The sequence below is a fragment of the Sminthopsis crassicaudata genome, chromosome 2 (genome assembly GCF_048593235.1).
Source record: "Sminthopsis crassicaudata isolate SCR6 chromosome 2, ASM4859323v1, whole genome shotgun sequence".
NCBI lineage: Eukaryota > Metazoa > Chordata > Mammalia > Dasyuromorphia > Dasyuridae > Sminthopsis > Sminthopsis crassicaudata.
In genome coordinates this window covers 652480596-652501991 of record NC_133618.1, presented here as the reverse complement: position 1 = coordinate 652501991, position 21396 = coordinate 652480596, and the positions used below count along the sequence as shown (strand labels likewise).

Genomic DNA, 21396 nt, shown 5'->3' with positions numbered 1-21396 from the left:
TTATAAGTATATGGTCGAGTTTTGTAGGAGAGGAGTATGCCGAGCGATCTTCAATACTCAGAGGATGCTGGATGTGTTTTTTTCCCTAGAACAATGTTCTGAGAAAGAAAGAGAACTCTTCTATGTCTTTTTGAGTTTTTGAAATGGTTTCTTGAGCTCTCTTTATAAATGAAAACATCCTGAAGTAGCATCTAATTCTCTATATATTGTCTTTTGTTTCTCTTGTGTACTCATGTAAGTTCATGGTTATTGATATGTTATCTATTTCTTTAGAATGTGAGCTCCTAGAGAGCAGGAACCTTTATTTTTGCCTTTCTTTGTATCCCTAGCATTCGCAGAGCTTGTTCACTGAAAACATATCAAAGGAGTCAACTTATTGACATTCAGAAACAGAATTAGAAATGCTGAGGTCTGAGCCAATTCCAACTCAAAATGGGCTGCCCAAGAATTGAAGATTCTTCAACAATGAAAATGTCAGATAGAGAGAATGGAGCTCAAGAAATAGCTTCAGAGTGGACAAATGAGGGAGAAGTTTCTCAAGTAGTTCTTGGATTTTTGAATTGCAAGCAAGATGAGCACCATCCAAGAATAATCAGATTATAGTCCAGTTCTTCCCCAGTGGGTTAAGTGTCCCTTTTAAAGTGTCAACCAGAATAGTCAGAAAAATCGTGGCTGCCAAGGATAGTTTTCACTTGAACCAGAATTGAATTGCAGTAAGCCCACAATTAGTGAGCCTGGATTCAAGTCATCTGCCTTCAGCTGGTCCAGCACATACTGCTTGACACAGGGTCGGGGAGGTCTAGCCATCCCCTCATATCGTTGCATAAAAAGAACTGTCATAATTTCCATTCTCAGAACCTTTGTGGAAGATGGTTTTGGCCTCTATCCATCTCCAAGAGTTCCTATGTACTCCTTTCCTTGAGAAACCAAGAGGATTCACTAGGAGACATTTGGGCTTTAATCTCAGTATGAAAGGCAAAAGAATAGTCTTATTCTTACCAGTTGTTTCCACAAACATTAGGAATACAAGGAAATCCTAAATAAAGAAACCAATCTAAAAACAAAAGCCATGGCATTTCCAAATTACTTACAGCAGAAATCCTCCTGGTGAGACTCCTTTGGGCTACAGATTCACCTTTATTTCCCCCTTCCTTTTGCTTTTTTTAGTTTAAATTTTGTTTCAAGAAACAGCTCAGCAAACCCTAAGATAGAGCCAATACTCAAATTTGGGGAGGGTAGAACACCTTAAGAGGCTAATTCTCTTTTTTCTCCTTCTCCCTCAGCCAAATCAACACACAAGGCTCTAACAATCTTCCCCAAAGTTTTGCCATCCATGTCCACACAGAGCATCCCTGTCATTTTCCAAAAAATTCTTCTCACAATCAGGAAAATTAAGTCACATGTCAAGGGAAAAAACAACTGGATACTTTAAAAGTCATCGTTTTAGAAAAAAGGGAGAAGAAAATGTAAGAGAATACTCACTTTGACGAATCTATGAAGTATATGACAAGGGCCCCAATACTAAGAGCAAAGACTAAGACAACCTGTAAGAGAAGAGAAAACAAAAGCATCACTTTAGAGCTGATCACTTATGCTTTGACAAATACAGAAGTCTGGCATTATCTTTATTTGTAAATGGCCTCTTGTTTTTGGTAGAGGGTTCTGAAATCTTACTGATGATACATTTCCATCTTGCTTCATTATATTTGAAAAAGTCACTTATCATACTGATGTAGGAGAGACATGTTTTCTGAAAGGTAAATTCTTTTCAAACAGAGTCATTTATTTTAGCAAATAAACTTTCCTGAGAAAGTGGTCTATTCTTTAATCTGGATAAGCTTTGTTAGGTTGAAGATGGAAATGGCTTCACAGTTTTATGTCACATTTTAATTGTATTCATATAGAAGTATAGGTAACTGTATTGGACCAAAATTTGGCAGAGACAAAACCTGAGTGTGAGATATAATTAGAATTATTTGTTTAGTGTATACTATTTTATCATGTATATTTCTGTAAACTGCTAAGGAATAAGGATTGTTTCTTCATCAGTTTTTATTTTCGTTTTCGTTTTTTTTGGTAGCATCTCACTTAATACCCAGAAAATTATAAGTGCTCAATAAATACTAGATGATTGATTCTTTCAAAAATAAAAAAAAATATTTACTTATATTTAGACTAGATTATATTCAGGATACTATTTTATGTACACATTAAGTCTTCCTATTAGTTTTTCTTATATAAGCATTCATCTGGGCAAGTACATACACAGAAATTTCAATTTGCTCCAGCTGTTCTGGCATCCTCAATCCTTGCCAAAAGGGGTCAGGGCAGGATTTCTTACCACATAGTATCTGATCTATGATATGGCCTCTTTATTTTATCATTCTAACTAGTCACTGAAACAGAGACAACAAACAAAGACAATATAACAAGTGGAAATTTGGTAAAAATGTACATTTGGATAATAACAATAGATAACATTTACATAATATTTTAAGGTTTGCAAAAGTTTAAGAATATAATCGAATTTGATCTTTGCAGACGCAGAAGGTAAGTGCTATTGTAATCCTCATTTAAAGCTGAAGAAACCGAGACAAAGTATTGTCCAGGGTTACAACACTAGTGTCTAAGTCTAGACTTAAACTCAAGTCTTGCTAACTCCAGGTCCAGTGCTCTATCCTCTGTCGCCCAGTTGCCTCAACTATTGAGTATGCGGGCCAAACTATTAATGTAAATCCCAGTTCATATTTAGGTCATATTATGGTTTAATCATAGCTAACATTTACATAGTCATTTAAAGTTTACAAAGCACTTCACATTCAATATTTTTGTACATCACAAAGTTTCCCCCATTTTAGAGGTGAAACCATTGCAGAGATGCTAAGTGACTTGTCCATAATGGCACAGTCAGTATATCCAACATCTTTCATTACTCTATGCTATCTCCAAATGATTTAGAAAAAACATTAATTACATACTAAAGTAATCACATGGATCCATGACTTCATCTATATATTCTTTCCATCAATGTATATTATAATCTATTCATTCCTATTCATCCAATGGGACTTTTCCCTATATGTTCTCATAAATTTTTCACAGGGAATAAATTCAGAATGCTGAGGATCTTCCTCACTTTCTTGTGCCCACACATTCATACAACACATATTTGCATAACAGCTCAAATACACATAATTAATACTCAGCATCATGTAGGAAAATATTTTATATTCCTGAAGCTGGATTAGATCACTATATAAAAAAAAAAAGAAAGTTAAATTGATTTTGACATTCCCTCCCATTTCTGAAATACTAGCTGTGTGATCCTGGGCAGGGCATTTAATAACAATATAACATTTTTATAGGGTTTAAAGTTTGTGAAATACATTACATATGTTTTCTGATTTGATATTTAACTCAAGCTCTTTAAACCTGTTTCCCCACCTATAAAGCAAATATATGTTCTGTCTAATTCACTGAGTGGTTTTTTGATCAGATAGGATGATGGATGCCAGGTTGTTATTATTGTATGTATATATCTAACAGAGAATCATAGATAGCTATGTGCCATGACCAAATATGTTAAATTCTTAACTTAATGTCTTTCAGCCTAAACAGGATGTTAGCCAAGGCTAAGAATTCAATGGGAATTCATGCTAGAATTCACAAACTACTCTGGCAAAAACCAATTGCATTAACAGTGAACCAGAAAACAGAAAACAAAAAGGAAATCAGAGCAAAAGAACCACCCATTGCATTTGGGAGGAGAATTTTTTCAGCAGCTTGACAAACCCTATTTATGAGATAAAATGTTAAGCCAAAATTAAGATTTTTAATATTTTAGGTTGATTTCTTTGATTTTACAATTAAGTTGCACTTGAGTAGAATTTAAATAGACTACTATTGTATGTCAATGACAGTCTCTTCATTGCTAATCCATGAGACAGGCTCTCTTAGCCTGTTACATCATGCTCATTCATTCATCCATTCATAAAAAAAACAGATCTCCGCTGGGGTTCCCTCCCCCTTCTGTTGGCTGAGAGAAGCAGCAAAACAAATGGCTTAAGATTAATCTTGATCTGGACTGTCATGGAAGAGATAAGCAGTCACATCCCAAACCTGACCTCATTCCAAAAGGCTGCAGAAACATAAGGGTGGAGCCAGAGAAAGGATTTGTATCCATTCATAAATGGCAGGTCCTAGAGCACTTCATGTCTATTTGGCTTTAAGTGAATGGGCATTCACTTATAGACTGGACCAGGAAAAGTTAGACTGGTCAAGACCACTGAACCCCACAGTTAAAGAAGAAACCATAGGAGGAAGGGAGCAGGGAAACAAAATCTATGATTTCACGAGCATAGGCAATTCCAGGGTGAGGAAATTCCTACCCATAAAGATTAGTAACTTCTCTACAATGGATTGTATTAGAGAGTTGCATTAAGTTAGCTATCCAGGGCCACAGAGGTGTCCAGGGTCATAAAGATAATTGGTCAATCATTCAGTTGTGTGCAACTCTTTGGGACTTCATGAACCATGGTATATCAATATGTCCATGAGATTTTCTTCATAAAGATTCTGGAGTAGTTTGTCATTTCATTCTCTAGTGAATTAAGGCAAACAGAAGATAATTAATTTGCTCAGAGACACAATTAGTTAAGTGTCTGAGGCTGGATTTGGATTCAGGTCTTCCTGACTCAAGGTCCAGAATTCTGTCCAGTGAGCCACCTAACTGCCTAGTAAGTAACTACTGAAAATATGATCACTTAAAAGCTATCTTTTGTTCCATGAGGAAAGCTTGGTTTTTTCCCAGGGAAATAGTCAAATGAAATCCTTTGCGCTAAATTTACTACAAGTAAAGTGTTTTTTTTTTCTCTTAGATTCTGTGATAAGAACTAGTAAAACAGTATATAACATATACATATATGTACATAAATATATATGTGTGTGATATATATGTATATGTGTATATATTTATTAGTATATTCTACATATGTATGCACATAAACATGCGTTTGTATATATATCAATAGTATATAGTGTAATACAATTTTGTGGGGACACACATCTGAAATCCCTATTCTGAGAGTGGGAGACCTCTTGAGCTCAGGAGTTCTGAATGATAGTAGAGAAACAGAACTAAGTTTGGCATTAATATGGCAAGTATCAAAGGAGTAAAGATACCAAGTTGCCTAAAGTTGGAAATGGAACAGGTTAAAATTTATAAGACAACCAGAGTAGGAATAACTCCATGAATAACTCCTACTCATCTACTTTGGATGAGTTACAGAGAAACAATCTTAAAAATAAAATTTAAAATAGTATATTATCTCAATTGTTTTAAAGTAAATCATTGATCCTTAGAGGAGGAAATATGGAATTCTGTTATCTCCTTAATAAGAAAATTTTTTAAACTAGCATCAGTGTTTCTACTGGGATTATAACATAAAAAGATCTTATAGCAGCCATTTTTGTAGTGGCAAGAAACTAGAAACTAAATGGATGCCCATCAGCTGGAGAATGGATGAATAAATTATGGTAAATGAATGTTATGGAATATTATTGTTCTGTAAGAAACGACCAGCAGGATGATTTCAGAGAGACCTGGAGAGACTTACATGAACTGAAGCTGAATGAAATGAGCAGAATCAGGAGATCATTATACATGGCAACAAGACTATATGATGATCAATGAATGGATGTGGCTCTCTTCAACAAGGAGAGGATTCAAACCAGTTCCAATTGTTCAGTAATGAAGAGAGCCATCTATACCCAAAGAGAAAGCCATGGGAGCTGAGTGTGGACCACAGCATAGCATTCTCACTCTTTCTGTTGTTGTTTGCTTGCATTTTGTTTTCTTTCTATGTTTTTTCTTCCTTCTTGATCCAATTTTTCTTGTGCAGCAAGATAACTGTATAAATATGTATGCATATATTGGATTTAAGATATATTTTAACATATTTAACATGTATTGGACTACCTGCCATCTAGGAGAGGGACTGGGGAGAAGGAGATAATTTGGAATAGAAGGCTTTCCAAAGGTCAATGTTGAAAAATTACCCATGCATATGTTTTATAAGTAAAAAATTTTAATAAATATTTTTTTAAATAAAATTAGCATCAATTTGGTCCACTGGACGTATAAAAAAGACAAGATAGAAATTATCTCAGAATTAGCAGAGGCAGAAAATCACTTCAGTTCCTACTTGGGGTGACCTTGTGCGAGCTCATAGACCAGAAAAAGCTGACAGAACTCAAACATCTCTATCTCCGAAGGGAAGGTTCACATAAAAAAGATCAGAGATCTATTTTGAATGAGTCCCAAAATTAGTTTCACATAATGATTGACTTGTACCCATAAATGGTATCAACCAGGAAGGTTATATCATAAAATTAGTTGGGCCAGTAATAATGACAGAAGACCATAGTCTTATTTACCCAAGTCTGAGACCGCTGAATCATTACATACTCTTACTCTCATTGACTGATGGACTATCTAAGTAGGAAACAAGTCTTATCCATTCTTATTCCACAATAACTCTCATGCTTTCCTTTCTCTTTACTTCACTCTCATAATCACCATCCTAGTTTAGGCTTCCAACAACTTTTGCCTGTGTTATTGAAACAACTTCCCAATTGATCTCTTAGATCCCAGCTTCTCCTTTTTCTCTAACTCATCCTTCACATAATCATCAATGTGAGCTTTCTAAATAAGATGTCTAAACACAAAATGCTACTCAACAAACTTCAGTGACTCTCTAGGATCAGACTTGTATTTGGCATTTAAGGGCCCTCATAACTTGTCTTTATTGTAAAACATGCTATATTTACAGGATTATGATTCCCCTTCACTCTACAATCCAGCCAAATTAGCTTAATTATAGTCCTTCATAGATGGCATTCCATCCCTGGAATGCACTCCTTCCTTACCTCTATCTCTAAAATTTTGAATTAGATGGGGTAGTTTTTCTATGAAGACATTATGGGTAAACTTGGACAAGAATTGAAGAGAACCAAGAATATATGGATGTCTTGTGCTCTGTACCATTGAAGATAGCACAATCATCAATAATATTATCACTTCAACAATTACTAAATAATCATTATGTAATACTTTAATAACAATTATATAATACACTTAGATTTTAAATTGTTTCATGTATATTATCTCTTTGGAACTTCGTAACAACCCAAAACTGTCGCTATCATTTCCATTTTTACAGATAAGAAAACTAAGGATGAGAGGTCACTAAAATTTCTTGGGGTCAAACACTTAAGTGTTAGAGGTAGATTTCATTCTCAAGTCTTCTTAACCTCAAGTCTAGCCCACTATTCACAATCAAGTTGTCTGCTTAAACTTAAGTTATATGGTAATGGATCCATGGAAGTGCTAATGTGAATTAGCAAATGGCTCTCTTCAATATGGATTGTGGGGTTTGGGATGTAATGAAATGTGTCCAGATGGTAGGACTCAAAGACTCAAAGAGAGCAACCACATGCATAGAGGTCATTAAGAAATAAATGGCTTCCAAAGGAGAATCATGAAATCAGAGAATCTCAGAGGATTTCTGAAATCAACTGACTGAATCCAGACTCTAGTCTTATCTGTGACATGGTCCAACTGCCCAGTCTCAGCTTGAAGACCTTCAACAAGGGAAGCTTGAAGACATCCAACAAGGGATCCATGATCTCCCAAGTCAAATTCTTTTGCCATGCAGGCTTAATTTCTTGGGCAACCATTATCTAAGTGTTGCTCTACTAAGCCAGCTCCCCTCCTGACTAATTGGACTTTTCTTTCTTTGTCTCAGCTATTTTCTAATGCCAGAGATAATGCTAGACTTTACTTGGAGTTCTTCCCCCATTAATTATGTACCCACGAGAGCCATGCTCACTTCACTCCTGGCTCAGTTCCTGATTCTCTGGACTTTCACCTTTTTTTCATTTTTCTTTTATATATTATCCTGTATACATATTGTTAGTACATGATTGTCTCCCACATTAGACTGTAAGCTCCTTAAAAGCAGGGAATGTCTTTTGCTTTCTTTATATCCCTAATGCTTAGCACAATGGCAAACAGTAGGTGCTTATTAAATGCTTATTATCTCCTGTAATTAAGATATAAATTCCCTGAGAGTAGGAACTGTCTTTCCCTTTAATTGTATTTTTTTAACATGTTTACTTTGTATCCTTGGTGCTATGTGCAATGGCTGACGTACATTTAACGCTTAATAAATGCTTTTTTTGTCTATCACATCTATAGAAAATGAATGGCCTGGAAATCAATTGATAAACCATGTCAGAAGGAATCAACATGGTTTTGAGCTTTGATTCCACCGCTTACTCCTTGTGTTAAACAAAGTAAGTCACTTTATATCTCTAGACCTTGGGTTCTTCAACTATAAAATAGGAACAATACCTACCCTATCTAAGACCTGAATGAAGCTCTTAGGACACTTATGGGAAATCCAGGAGGAGATCATTATGGTAAGGTTGCAATTGACATTAGTAAAGGGATAACCCATATCCAAGCAGCAACAGATCTTTGAATTGCTGAATTAAGGCTGATAAAGTACTAAATTATCTGATGAGGACAATTATAGAATAAGATAGTACACAAGGAGGTCTCTGGCAGCTAATAATAAGGTACTGATTGTAATATAGTTAAGGCATATAAAGGGAGTGAAGGAAAGATCAGTGAAAACTGATATTGTTAGAGACAGCAATCATAGAAGAGGGAGGTCTAGAGCAAAGCCAGGAAGGACGGATGGGAGATATAAAAGTAAAGAGGAACGAAGAGAGCTATTACTTGCAGGGGAAGTCTGGGAAGCTAAGATAATTGTACAAATAGTTAATTCAAGTCACAGCTACTAATGCCTGCATTAAATAGCATAAACATCAGAGTTTTAGGGAGGGAATTTAAGCAATGCCAGCTTCGGTGAATATTTTAAAGAACAACTTCTACACAAATACAAGAGATATAAAAAACAAAAATAAATCATTAAATCTATTTTTAAAAAACTGATACTAATTAAGTGAATTCATATTACCTTAGTCAGGTGTGGGTGACAGAAAGACAAAATCATCACCAAGAAGAGCTGAACCCTTTACCAGAATTCATTAATTGAAAACATCTGCTTTTCTTGGCATGCTAGCAACAAATTAGGAGAAAATCCATGACTCCTCCATGGTCAAGTTACTGGGTGATACTGCTCTTCAGTATCTTCAAAGCTGGCTCACCATGCCGGTGTCCCAGACCTTTCATCTCCATCTGAAGCAAAGGAAGTTGCAGGGGGGAGGGGGGAGAGGTCTGGTAATTGCATGGCCAAGACACTAAGGGTAACAGCCCTACTCATTCCCTTACCTCTTTGACAGATAACCAGGATCCATCAAAGCTAGACATGGAAGTTAAATGGTAGAGAGAAGGAGAGCTGTCTCACTACCATTTTTTTTCCCACTTTTCCTTTTCAAACCAATTACAGTAGTGTAGCAGCATTATTGAACCATTTTGGAATCAGAGGAACTAATTGTTGAATGCATGATCTCGGACAAGTTACTAAAACTCCCTGGGTTTTATTTTCCTCCAATGTAAAATGAAAGAAAGTGTACTAAGTGACCATGAACATCCCTTTCCTCTCTTAAATTCTACAATCCTGTGGTGCTGAATGCAAATCCAGCAATTACATTGTTTCACATTTAAGATGTCTGCAGATTGTTACAAAATGGCAGTGCATAAGATTGAGGAAAGCCAACCAATCAAACAAGGGCTCATGATGTTATTAAAGAAAGCCATAATTGCATAATATGTCTTTTACCTAAGGCACATAGTAGGCATTTAATAAATACTTATTGATTCTGAATGGGTAGCAAAGTAGAAGATTTAAGATATCAGCTCCCCAAAGTTCTGGGAACTGAGCTTCTCTCACATAATACCTCCATCCATTGATCTTAGGAAGTCATTGTCAAAATCAGTCCATTCCATCTCTGTATTCTGATAGAACAAAAATTTCTAGTTACAATTTGTAGTTTCAGAGCTACGAAGGACAAGGAGACCCTTCATTCACAGTTTCTAAATTTTACATACAAGGTGAAGTCAGATGTGGTCAGACCAATTACCAGACTATGAAGTCATAAAGTTTTACTTAAATCTTTTTCTTTGTCTTGTCCCTTTTATACTTGATTACAACATCCTACATGGAACCTTTCAGGATCCTACTGGTTGTTTATAAATGAGAAAAAAAAAAGATTATATATTTACTAGATATTGCACACTATGGGTGTTGGGGATAGAACGATGAACAAATAAGCTAACCTATGAATTCTATTCCACCATTACAATAGCAATAGCCCAGTATTTGCCCTTAGTGAGACATTTATTTAAATAGAACACAATATGTTCTATGGAAGAGAAGTATTTTGATGAAAAGGGGTTGGTGGTTCTTGTAATAGAGCAATTGCATGATCTGTCATTAAAATAGTAGTATTGATTTGATTATTCTTGTAAGAGATAGAACTGGAAGGGGGTTTAAGGGGATAAGTGGCAGGGGTAAGGGAAGGAGTAGAGACTATCAGCATGGGAATAAGGAAGCCCTTAAGTGGTATGGGAAATTGGTAAAGATTCAGATTAGAAATATTGACTTTTTATTAATCTAAATGCAAGGGGAACTTGGGTCCTGAGTTAGAAATAGAGACTACAATACTAGGCTATGTCTGACTTTGCATTGTACCACTCCCACCACCACTATTGACCAGTCTTCCCAGCTTAATCTCTGTTCTTTGTTGAAGTATAAAGTACTCTCCAATTCCTTTACCATCCAGATTTCCCTCTTGTGGAAATTCTACAGTTAATCCACATTTCTCCCAAAATATTTTACTTAAAACAAAAACCAGTACTTCAGGTAGGCTATACTGAATGGAATAATACTCATCTCCAATTCTCCTCTCATCTCTCCACTCCACCTCCCCTGTTCTTAGGTTTTTCTTCCAGTCTGAGTTTCTGTATTTTTATTCCCTGATGTGTATTTCCTGACACCCTCGATGTCTTCTTAAAGGGAGTAAAAAAGTTATTTTTGTAGGGTTCTAGCAAATATGTGAATTCTAATCCACCACCACACTCACAGTCATCCACAATGGAAAAAGAAAACATATTCTTGTTATTTCCCTCAAATAACGATTTCCATTCCCAGCTTCTCAGAGAATATGGTAAACAACAAGAAGAATAACAAATAGACCTTGAGGAAGGGTGACCAATATTATGATGGTTGCTTTAAGCACCATAAAATTCCATCCAATTCTAAAACCTAATTTTGTAGGCTACTAAAATTGACTCACCGATGTAATTATAGAGATACTAAGTGTGTTCAGTAGGAACTGAGTCTCCAAATAACATTATAAGGAAAGAAAAATGTAATAAATTCAAGACCCAAGAATGGAGTTTGCACTTGGAATTTTAATATTTAAGATGAGATGCTTCCAATGATGTTATTAACAAAAGTAATACCATAATTTTGGGGGGAGGATTAAAGAGAAACTAGCACCTGGTGTTAAAGGGTTATTTCTATTTCATTATGTTTCTTGTCTCTGGGCATTAAACTACAAAATGAGCATGCAGCTAAGTAGAACAGTGGATAGAGTGTTGGGTATGAAATCAGGAAGATCAGAGTTTAAAACTTTCCTGGCTATATAATCTTAGAAAAACCATTTAATCTCTCTGGGCCTAAGGTTCCTCATAGGTGACATGAGGAATTTGGACTCAAAAAGGCAAAAATTTGGAACTCAAAAAACTTTTGAAATGAATGTTTAAAATTGTCATTACATGTAATTGGGGGAAAATAAAACACTATTTAAAAAGCTTCTAAAGTCTTTCCCAACTCTCAATTCTAATTACAGAGATAGTTAGGTGGCATCATAGTGCACAGAGTACTGAGCCTACAGTCAGGATGACCTGAGTTAAATAGTATCTGTGTGAACCCAGATTACTCAGTTCACCTCTGTCTGCCTCAGTTTCCTCATTTGTAAAATGGATATGACTATAGCACCTATCTCTCAGGGTTATTGTGGTGATAAAGAGAGATACTATTTGTAAAGCATTTTGCAAACCTTAAACATTATAAAAATACTAGCTATAATAATGATAATGATAATGACTATTATATATTAATTTCTAGTGCATCAGATTCTAACGTGTTTAATGACTCATTAATAGGAAACTACCATATTAGTCTGAGCTAGAAGAAACAGGCACAAACATTTATAATTCAGAAAATAAGACAAGGAACTATGCAAATAACTACAACAAAAATAAAATATGAAAAGCATGTAAGAAGTATAAATGAAGAACCAGAACAGTTCAAGGGAAAGGAAATCATTTCTGCCTTTGGAGAACATGGATAATATCAGGGAAAGCCTCTTGATGAAGGAACTTTTTAAGCTGGGCCTTGAAGCATAGACTTCAATTCATAGAAAGGACATATACAAAAGCATAAACATAGAAAAATGAATTAATAAAGGTAAAGGGATGAAAATGTTTAGGACATGCTCACAGAATACTACATAGCATAGAACATAGAATATGATGTGTGAATAATACTGATAAGGTTGAAATCTTGGTAAGAATCAAATTATAGAGAGCCTTGAATGCCATGCTAAAAAGTTTGGATACTATTATGAATGAAACAGACAAATATTGAAAGGTTTTGATTAGGGAATTAGTGGTGATTCATCAATGATACAGAAGAAAATAGATGAGGAAGATAAGAAAATATTGAGGCTCTCTTCAAAAATGTAGGGCAAAGATAAGGATACCTGGGGAAGATGGAGGTTAGATAAATAGATCTTGGATGCCTGAGAAACATGACACTATATAATAGTTTTTTAAAGGGCCTTAAAGCCATATTATTTAAAAGGAATGGGATCCTTGTTAAAGCAATCATGGGCTACATAATGATAATGATATAAGATACATTGGAACATGAAACAATAATGGAAGAGAGAACATATCTATCTATCCACATGTGTATATATGCATATATTACACATACACATATATGTATGTGTATATATATATGTATTTATATCCAATTATTGTCAATGACAATCAACAAGTATATTATATATACATGCTATCCCATGTAAATGTATCCATTTTTAAAATTAATTTAGGTTTAGGTAAGAGGTAGAAATGAAATTACTAAAGGCAAGGCAGAACTTATTTTAATAAATAATAAGTTTATGAAACTCCATGAATAAAATAACATTTGTAGAAGTTTAAGCTAAACTTGAATGGAAGAGTTGAAGAGAGCCAAAGAGAATTTAGATCCCCAAAGCAGCTATGTGGTGCAGTGGATAGAGCACCAGCCCTGAAGTCAGGAGGACCTGAGTTCAAATCTGGTCTCAGACACTTAACATGATATATATTGTATGGACCGAGTACATATACCTTGCATGTATTTTCAATTAAAAACAGTTGAAATCTCATTTCTTTGTTCCATAAAAAGGTACTTTGTCTGCATAATTTCCCCACTGATGTTAAAAACTGATGCATTAGCAAGTGCGAGGAAATATTCCATTCATCTTCAAATCTTTACAAGAGTTTCCTTCCGGTCAAAGGATATGAACAGATAATTCTCAGATGATGAAATTGAAATTATATCCACTCATATTCCAAATCACTACTGTTCAAAGAAATGTAAATTAAGACAACTCTGAGATACCACTACACACCTGTTAGATTGGCTAAGATGACAGGAACAAATAATGATGAATGTTGGAGGGGATGTGGGAAAACTGGGACACTAATACATTGTTGGTGGAGCTGTGAAAGAATCCAACCATTCTGGAGAGCAATTTGGAACTATGACCCAAAAGTTATCTAACTATGCATACCCTTTGATCCAGCATTGCTGCTATTGGGCTTATATCCCAAAGAAATACTAAAGAGGGGAAAAGGACCTGTATGTGCCAAAATGTTTGTGGCAGCTCTTTTTGTAGTGGCTAGAAACTGGAAGATGAATGAATGTCCATCAATTGGAGAATGGTTGGGTAAATTGTGGTATATGAAGGTTATGGAATATTATTGCTCTGTAAGAAATGACCAGCAGGAGGAATACAGAGAGGCTTGGAGAGACTTACATGAACTGATGCTGAGTGAAATGAGCAGAACCAGAAGATCACTATACACTTCAACAACAATACTGTATGAGGATGTATTCTGATGGAAGTGGATATCTTCAACATAAAGAAGATCCAACTCACTTCCAGTTGATCAATGATGGACAGAAATAACTACACCCAGAGAAGGAACACTGGGAAGCGAATGTAAATTGTTAGCACTACTGTCTATCTACCCAGGTTACTTACACCTTCGGAATCCAATACTTAACGTGAAACAAGAAAATGGTATTTACACACATATATTGTATCTAGGTTATACTGTAACACATGTAAAATGTATGGAATTGCCTGTCATCTAGGGGAGGGAGTAGAGGGAGGGAAGGGAAAATTTGGAAAAATGAATACAAGGGATAGTGTTATAAAAAAATTACTCATGCATATATACTGTCAAAAAATTTATAATTATAAAATAAAATAATAATAATAATAATAGATAGATAGATAGATAGATAGATAGAAAAAAAAAGAGTTTCCTTCCAATTATTGGAGAAAAGATTTGGAGATGGGGTAGCTGAGGATTCTATCTGTTAGTGACATTTATATTGTTGTCTCTCCCATCAGAAGATAAGCACCTTAATATAGAAATTGTGTATACCTTTCTTTGTATCTTCAGTGCCTTTGTATCTAGATATATTACTTGACATGACTTGACATAACTTGACAATAATTATTTAACAGTTTTTTGTTTTTATTCTAAGTGATAATTCTGATTGATTCTCATCTCAATTGCTTCTGTCCATACCTTAGTTTGTTCACTGAATGGACTGAACTCTGAGTGGATTAGACATAAGGTCCAATCCCATCTAAACTCTATGAATGACTAACTTGTTTACCTGTAAAGATATGGCACTGATTTGTTTCTCAGAATTCTTAGAAGTTAAATGTTCTGGAAAGCTTCTGAGGAAGGGATTTATTTCTAGACATAGGATCATAACATTTTTTAGCTAAAAAAAGAATCTTTAAGTTCATTCAGTCTACCCCCACTCAATGTATATATTATATATTTATATATTATTGAGGTCCAGAGAACAGAATTGACTTGCCTGCAAAGACAAAGAATTACTCAGGATAAGAAGACCTTAGTCAGCAAAGATGAGACTAGTATACTTGTTTCTCCTGGATTCTAATTTATGGTAAGCATTGAGTAAGAATAGGAGGAGGAACCAGAGAAAGCAACTACTTTAAAAAATGACCTACAAGATTGCCAGAGTATCTTACCCTAAATTTTAGTCCTTCACTATTGCCCAGTCTTAATGGCAATGAAATCTCATTTCTTTGCTCCATAAAAAGGTTTCTTTTTGCATAATTTCTTTGCTGACATTAAAACTGATGCATTGGAAAGTGAGATAAAATCTTCCATTCGTGTTTAAATTTTTACAAGACTTTTCTTCTAATTATTGAAAAAAATCTAAAGGGAAAAAAGTCCCATCTGTTAGTGATGCTCCCCAGTTGAAGTTAACGAGTTTTTTGAGAAACTGCCTGGCAGTATAACTATCTTAAATGTATGTGGGATTGCCAATCCAGTTTTTTTTTTTTTATCTAATTGGATTTTTAAAAACCCTTAGCAGCACTTTCAGATTGCCATTTGCCATTCACTGTCACTAATTGTGGAATTTATAGCCTATTTTTTGCATAATTCCCCAAACCCTTCCAATCATCACTTTGCAAAAAGACAACTCAGGACCTTGAAAGAGACTTTAGAAATGTATTTACAATAAAAGAAAACCCTCAAACACCAACAATTAAACAAAAAAGAAATGTTAATTACTTTGTTTTCCATACTAAAGATATCCCTACATGTAATCAATAAATATTCAGTCACTTTTTATTAGAATATTTGATTTTTTCTCTTAGTATCTAAAGAATACCTGTTTTTATTTATATTATCAAATATTGTAATTTATTTATTGCCATAAGTTTTTGTTTCTTCTGGTCAAGAATAATGGACACAGTCAGTAGCAGTTTCCAGAGTGGGAGTAGTAATATGATCTAAAACAGGCATTTCTTAGGCTTCCTGTTTTAGAAAACCTTTAGGTTTCCTAAATCAGTTCAAGGTATACTTCAAAAAAGAGCTGTAGTGATGAACAGGCGCACAAGCAAACCTCTTGGTAGGTGCTAAACATGCAGCATAGGTATCACAGATAAAGGCAAAAAGCCAACACATCTCAGTTTTTTAGCTTCTGAAACTCTACTGATACCTACTCTGATAATGTTGGCTATTATTTATGTACCCACAACTTACTTTTTGGTTGTCTTTTTTCTAGTTATCATCTATGAATTATAGAACTAATGAAGCTCTTTAACTAATGGTCCCCTTATTCTCTTTGATGTTTCTACTTGCCCTCAACAAATTAACTCCGGGATTTATTGCTAGATCCTTGTTTATGGCAATGTAGGTGATACAGTAAACAGAGGACCCGGCCTAAAATCAGGAAAAGCTGAATCCAAATCAGGCATCAGACATTCACTAGCTGTGTGACTATAAGTCACTTAATGTAAAATGGAGATAACAAATAGGATCTGACAATATTTACAGAATCAAATGAAATAATATTTTAAAGCACTTGGAATGGTGTCTGAAACATAGGATGTTCTTAATAAATTCTTGTTTCCTTTCCAGGAAGACCAGTCTATGGGAGAATCTATATGGACAGAACATATGCAAATAATCAGTGTCCATTATACTGAGTTGTTAATAAGATGAAAGTAATCACAGAATCAAAGATCTAGTACAGAATGGGACCTAGAGGCCATCTAGTACAATTTTCTCATCATACAGGTGACAAAACTGAGGTATAAGGAGATAAGTGTCTTAAGGATAGTGTCAGAGGTACCTGCTCTACTGTTGGTAGTGGTGGTGGTGGCAGTGAGGAGAGTTGTCGGAGTTTAGGGAAATCAGATGAGTTGTGAGGAAAAGAAAATAAACAAATAAATTCAATTCAATAAGCATGAAGTAAGTGCCTACTATGTATACACAGGACACTATACTATACAGTAATGATACATGGACAAAATTTTAAATGCCTCCTTCCTTCAAGGAACTAAGTTGTAGGGAACAGGGTTAGGAAAAAGGATCAGAAGCATCAACAACCAAGATTGTGATGATGAAATAAGCAAACTTGATCCTAATTTGAGTACTAGTTTGCCCCTATACAAAAGAAATACAAGTTAGAAAACATCCCTCTTTGATCTGGGCTTAGTTTATATTGCCAAATGTCATTAAGTGGAAACTAAGGGAAAATAGTGAATATACTGAGTTATGGGGATCCTAATGAATTGTGTGTCTATTTTTTTTTTGTTGCTGTTATTTAGTCATTTTTAGTCATGTCTAACTCTTTGTGACCCCATTTCGATTTTCTTGGACAAATATTGGAGTGGTTTGCTATTTCCTTCTATAGAGCATTTCACATATGAGAAAGGCTAACAAGGTGAAGTGACTTGCCCAGAGCTCCACAGCTAGTAAGCATCTGGAGTCAGAGCAGAATTTGGGAGAGTGATGAGTCTTCCTGACCCCAGGTCTGGCACTCTATTCATTGGCTCACTTAGCTGCCCCTGTGTATATGCTACCAATGTTTATAAAAGAACAAAACAACTCCACAGTTCTGACGAAATGGCAAAAACATTTACAAAACACAGAACAGCATATTTTTAAAAACCTCTTGAATGGTTTATGACAAAAACGATGAGATTGAAATAATGCTTCAAGTACTTATTTATTTAAGGAAAGAAGAAAATCAAAGAATTTATATATATTTGATAAAGATGAGTTATTGAATCTAATGACTTTCTCACTTGTCAAATACCCAACACAAGAAAATATATCCTTTGGGCTAAATAATCATTTGTAACATGATGAGATTGGGAACAAAACTAGTCTGAAAATATCACTTTATTGGTTAGTTAACTTTCTGTTATTTGGTATCTTTATTATTATTACTGCATTTATAAAGCACTTTTAGGTTTGTAACATGTCTTACCTTATTTGATCTTTATATCAAACCTGGGAAGCAACTATTATGAGGAAAACTGGAAAAGAAAACTATTATGAGTTCTCCCCCCCCTCTTTTTTGTTCTTACAAATGAAGAAACTGAGGCAGAGAAAACTTAATTGACTGTCTAGGATTACACAGCTAACAAATGTCTAAGGCGGGATCTGAATTCATTTTCTTGCCTTGATATCCAGTACTCTATCTACCATACCACCTAATTAGCATTTTTGTAACTCTTTAAAGTTTTCATAGCACATTACAAATATATCATTTGATCTTTACAACATTAGTAGGTTAGTGTTATTTTAGAAACTAGAAAACTGAGGCAAAGAGAGATTAAGGGACTTGTCCAGGGTCACACAGTAGGTATGTGAGGTAGGATGTGGATCAAGGTTTTCCTAACTTTAATTCCATTGCACTAAAATTCATTTCAAAAAACTGGTTGCCAGGACTTTGAGAGTTCTTAGAGTTGTAGTTGTTGTTGATGGTGGGATTGATGATGATGATGATGATGATGATGATGATGATGATGATGATGATGATGATGACAGCTCCTTTTTATGCAACACTTTTAAGATTTGAAAATCGTTACAAATATCTCCTTTTATTCTCACAACAATCCTTGGAGGTAGGTGCTATTAGTATCTTTATTTTGCAGATGAGAAAATCATGCAGACAGAGGTTAAATCAGTTGTCTAGATCAAACAGTAAGATCCTGAGTTTGAATTTGAACTTGGGTCTGCTTGGTTCCATTTCCATCATTCTATCCTCTATTCCCTGCAATTATAGTATGATGGTTCAAAATCTGACTTTCAAGATCAATTTTCTCTAAAATTTAAAAGAATTCAATGGGTTAGTGAGAAAAGATCATGGACCAGAGACTGTAAATCTTTCTTTGTATTCCAAGCACAGACTGGCTAAAACACAACCTAGATTTTCATCTTCTACAGTAATGATTTCTCCACCAAACACCAGGCACCTTTCTGAATAAAAGGGTTAGCTTGAAAAATGAAACTGACTGATGTGCCATTTCAATGACTGGGCATGGCCCTGAAGGTGAGGAGAGAAAATACACATCCCTCCCTCCTTTTCAGAGCTAATGTAATGTGGGTATGGGGTACTGCATATGCTATTCAACATGGGTAATGTGTTGGTTACTTTTGATAGAATTTTTTTCTCTTCCATTTTTTTCTTTGCTACATGGGACATCTCACTGGATAAAAAAGTGGGAGGGAAAAAACAGGAAATAAAAATATCAAAACAAAAGATACCAACAACTTTTTTTCAAAGTGTTTGTTTAGTTGGTGATGTTGCTTGATATCTTGGTTCTTTGGAAAGAATGCTGATTTTGAAGTCAGAAAACTGGGATTTTAGTCCTAGCTCCATCAAACAAATAACTATTTAGGTTAGACTTTAGGCAACATAACAATAATATTTCTATAGAATTTTAAGGTTTGCAAAGTGATATATGCATTTATATGTATATATGCATATATATGTATATATATGTATTGTGTGTATATATTTATGTATCAATGCATTTAAGAATAACAAGAACCTTGGAAAGAGATTATCCTCACCTTATAGATGAAAATACTGAAATAGAAAGTTAAAGAAACTTGCCCATTATCACACAGCTAGTTAATGAGATAGGATTTGATCTTCGGTCTATTTCATTCCAAGCCCAATATCTTGGACTTTATCTGGTCACTTAGCTAACTGATTCTATCTCTAATCTTATTTTCAGTTTTCTCGAGGGAAAGAAAGTGATGGAAAAGAGGCGTAGTACTATTAGCCTTACTTTACTGAGCTATGATGAAGATCACATGAAATGATACAAGATAATTTTCAAATGTTTATAAATACAAAGTACAATATACATGTCAACTATTATGATTATAAGTTAATCTTTGGAATATCATCCTCAAAATCCTGAGCTTCCCAGAATTTCAATGGCTTGTTACCAGCCCCACTAGAATCAAATATTCGACATCCAAAGATTTTTTTTGTCATCATTTCTCATCTTTGATGGAGACACAACAGTATCTGATTAATAAAACTCTTATTTTTATCAACAGCTAAAAGAAAGCTCTTTGTAACATAAAAATATAACTTGTCAAAAACAGTTCTTCTATTAAATTCCTATATCAAGGCAGCATCATGATACTGTAGAGTTGAACATTAGGTCAACAGAACCCAAGCCTTGCAGGTCATACTAGACTGAAAAGGTCTTGACAACTAGCCCATGTATAAATCATACGTCTAGCTTCCAACAACTAGATTAAGAAGCAAGGAGACAAATCATTCAGTTACATTACCTTGCTATAACTATAATGCCCCGAGCACCAGGCCTGGAGTCAGAAACACTCATCTTTCTGAATTCAAATCCAGCCGCATAGCTATGTAACTCAAAGAAAATCACCAAACCTTATTTGCCTTGGTTTGTTCATCAGCAAAGTAAGCTGAAGAAGGAAATGGCAAACTACTTCAGTACCTTTGCCAGGAAAACCTCAAATAGGATCACATAGATCCTAAAAACTACTGAACAACAATTCACCATTATCATTACTATTAAAAACATAGAGGGTCAAAACCTGTTTTTCAGACTCCCTTAAGTATAGGAGATCGAATAGAAAAGTCAGGGATTCAATCCTCATAACTTGCATTAAGCAATCTTCAGAATGATATAGGTTCTCCTTCCCTTCCCTTATGATGCTGCATTGTATTTATGGACACACTGACTGTATATATTCATTTTACTTTACATTCTGTTAAACTTCTTGGCATTCTGTTGTCAATAACAATTTCATTGATTAAATAAGTTCTTCTGTGCTTGATGTTATGCTAGATCAATGAAAACAAATTCAGAGAGATACACATTTGGCCAATAGTCTATAGGGAAGGCACCAATATGCTTTGATTTGTCCAAATCCATATAGATGATTGTCCAAACTGAGGTCTCCAAGGGAGTAAACTCAACCTGTCCTTTCTCTACTCTTCTTCCAAAAGACAAAACAGAATTATCATTTACCTAGTAGGGGAAAAAGACAAAACCTCACCAGCACAACTAGCATTTTATAGGGAAAATGCAGATTACCACATATTTCTCCTTCATAAGGCATCTCTCATTAAGGGCTAAAAAAACCCTCAGCTCCTGAAATCCCCAAATACACATTCCATCATGTTTGATCATAGAACACATGGAAGAGAGAATTGGATGTTTTACAAAATGCAGCATAGT

At 34.8% G+C, this 21396-nt stretch overlaps 1 protein-coding gene across 1 annotated transcript in view; it reads right to left on the bottom strand.

The window, feature by feature from the left end:
* Window positions 1-21396, bottom strand: part of KCNMA1 (potassium calcium-activated channel subfamily M alpha 1) — an 893014-nt gene that overhangs the window by 433604 nt on the left and 438014 nt on the right. Inside the window, 1 exon segment of the mRNA XM_074296747.1 lies at window positions 1483-1544. Coding sequence (XP_074152848.1) covers window positions 1483-1544 — 62 coding nt within the window.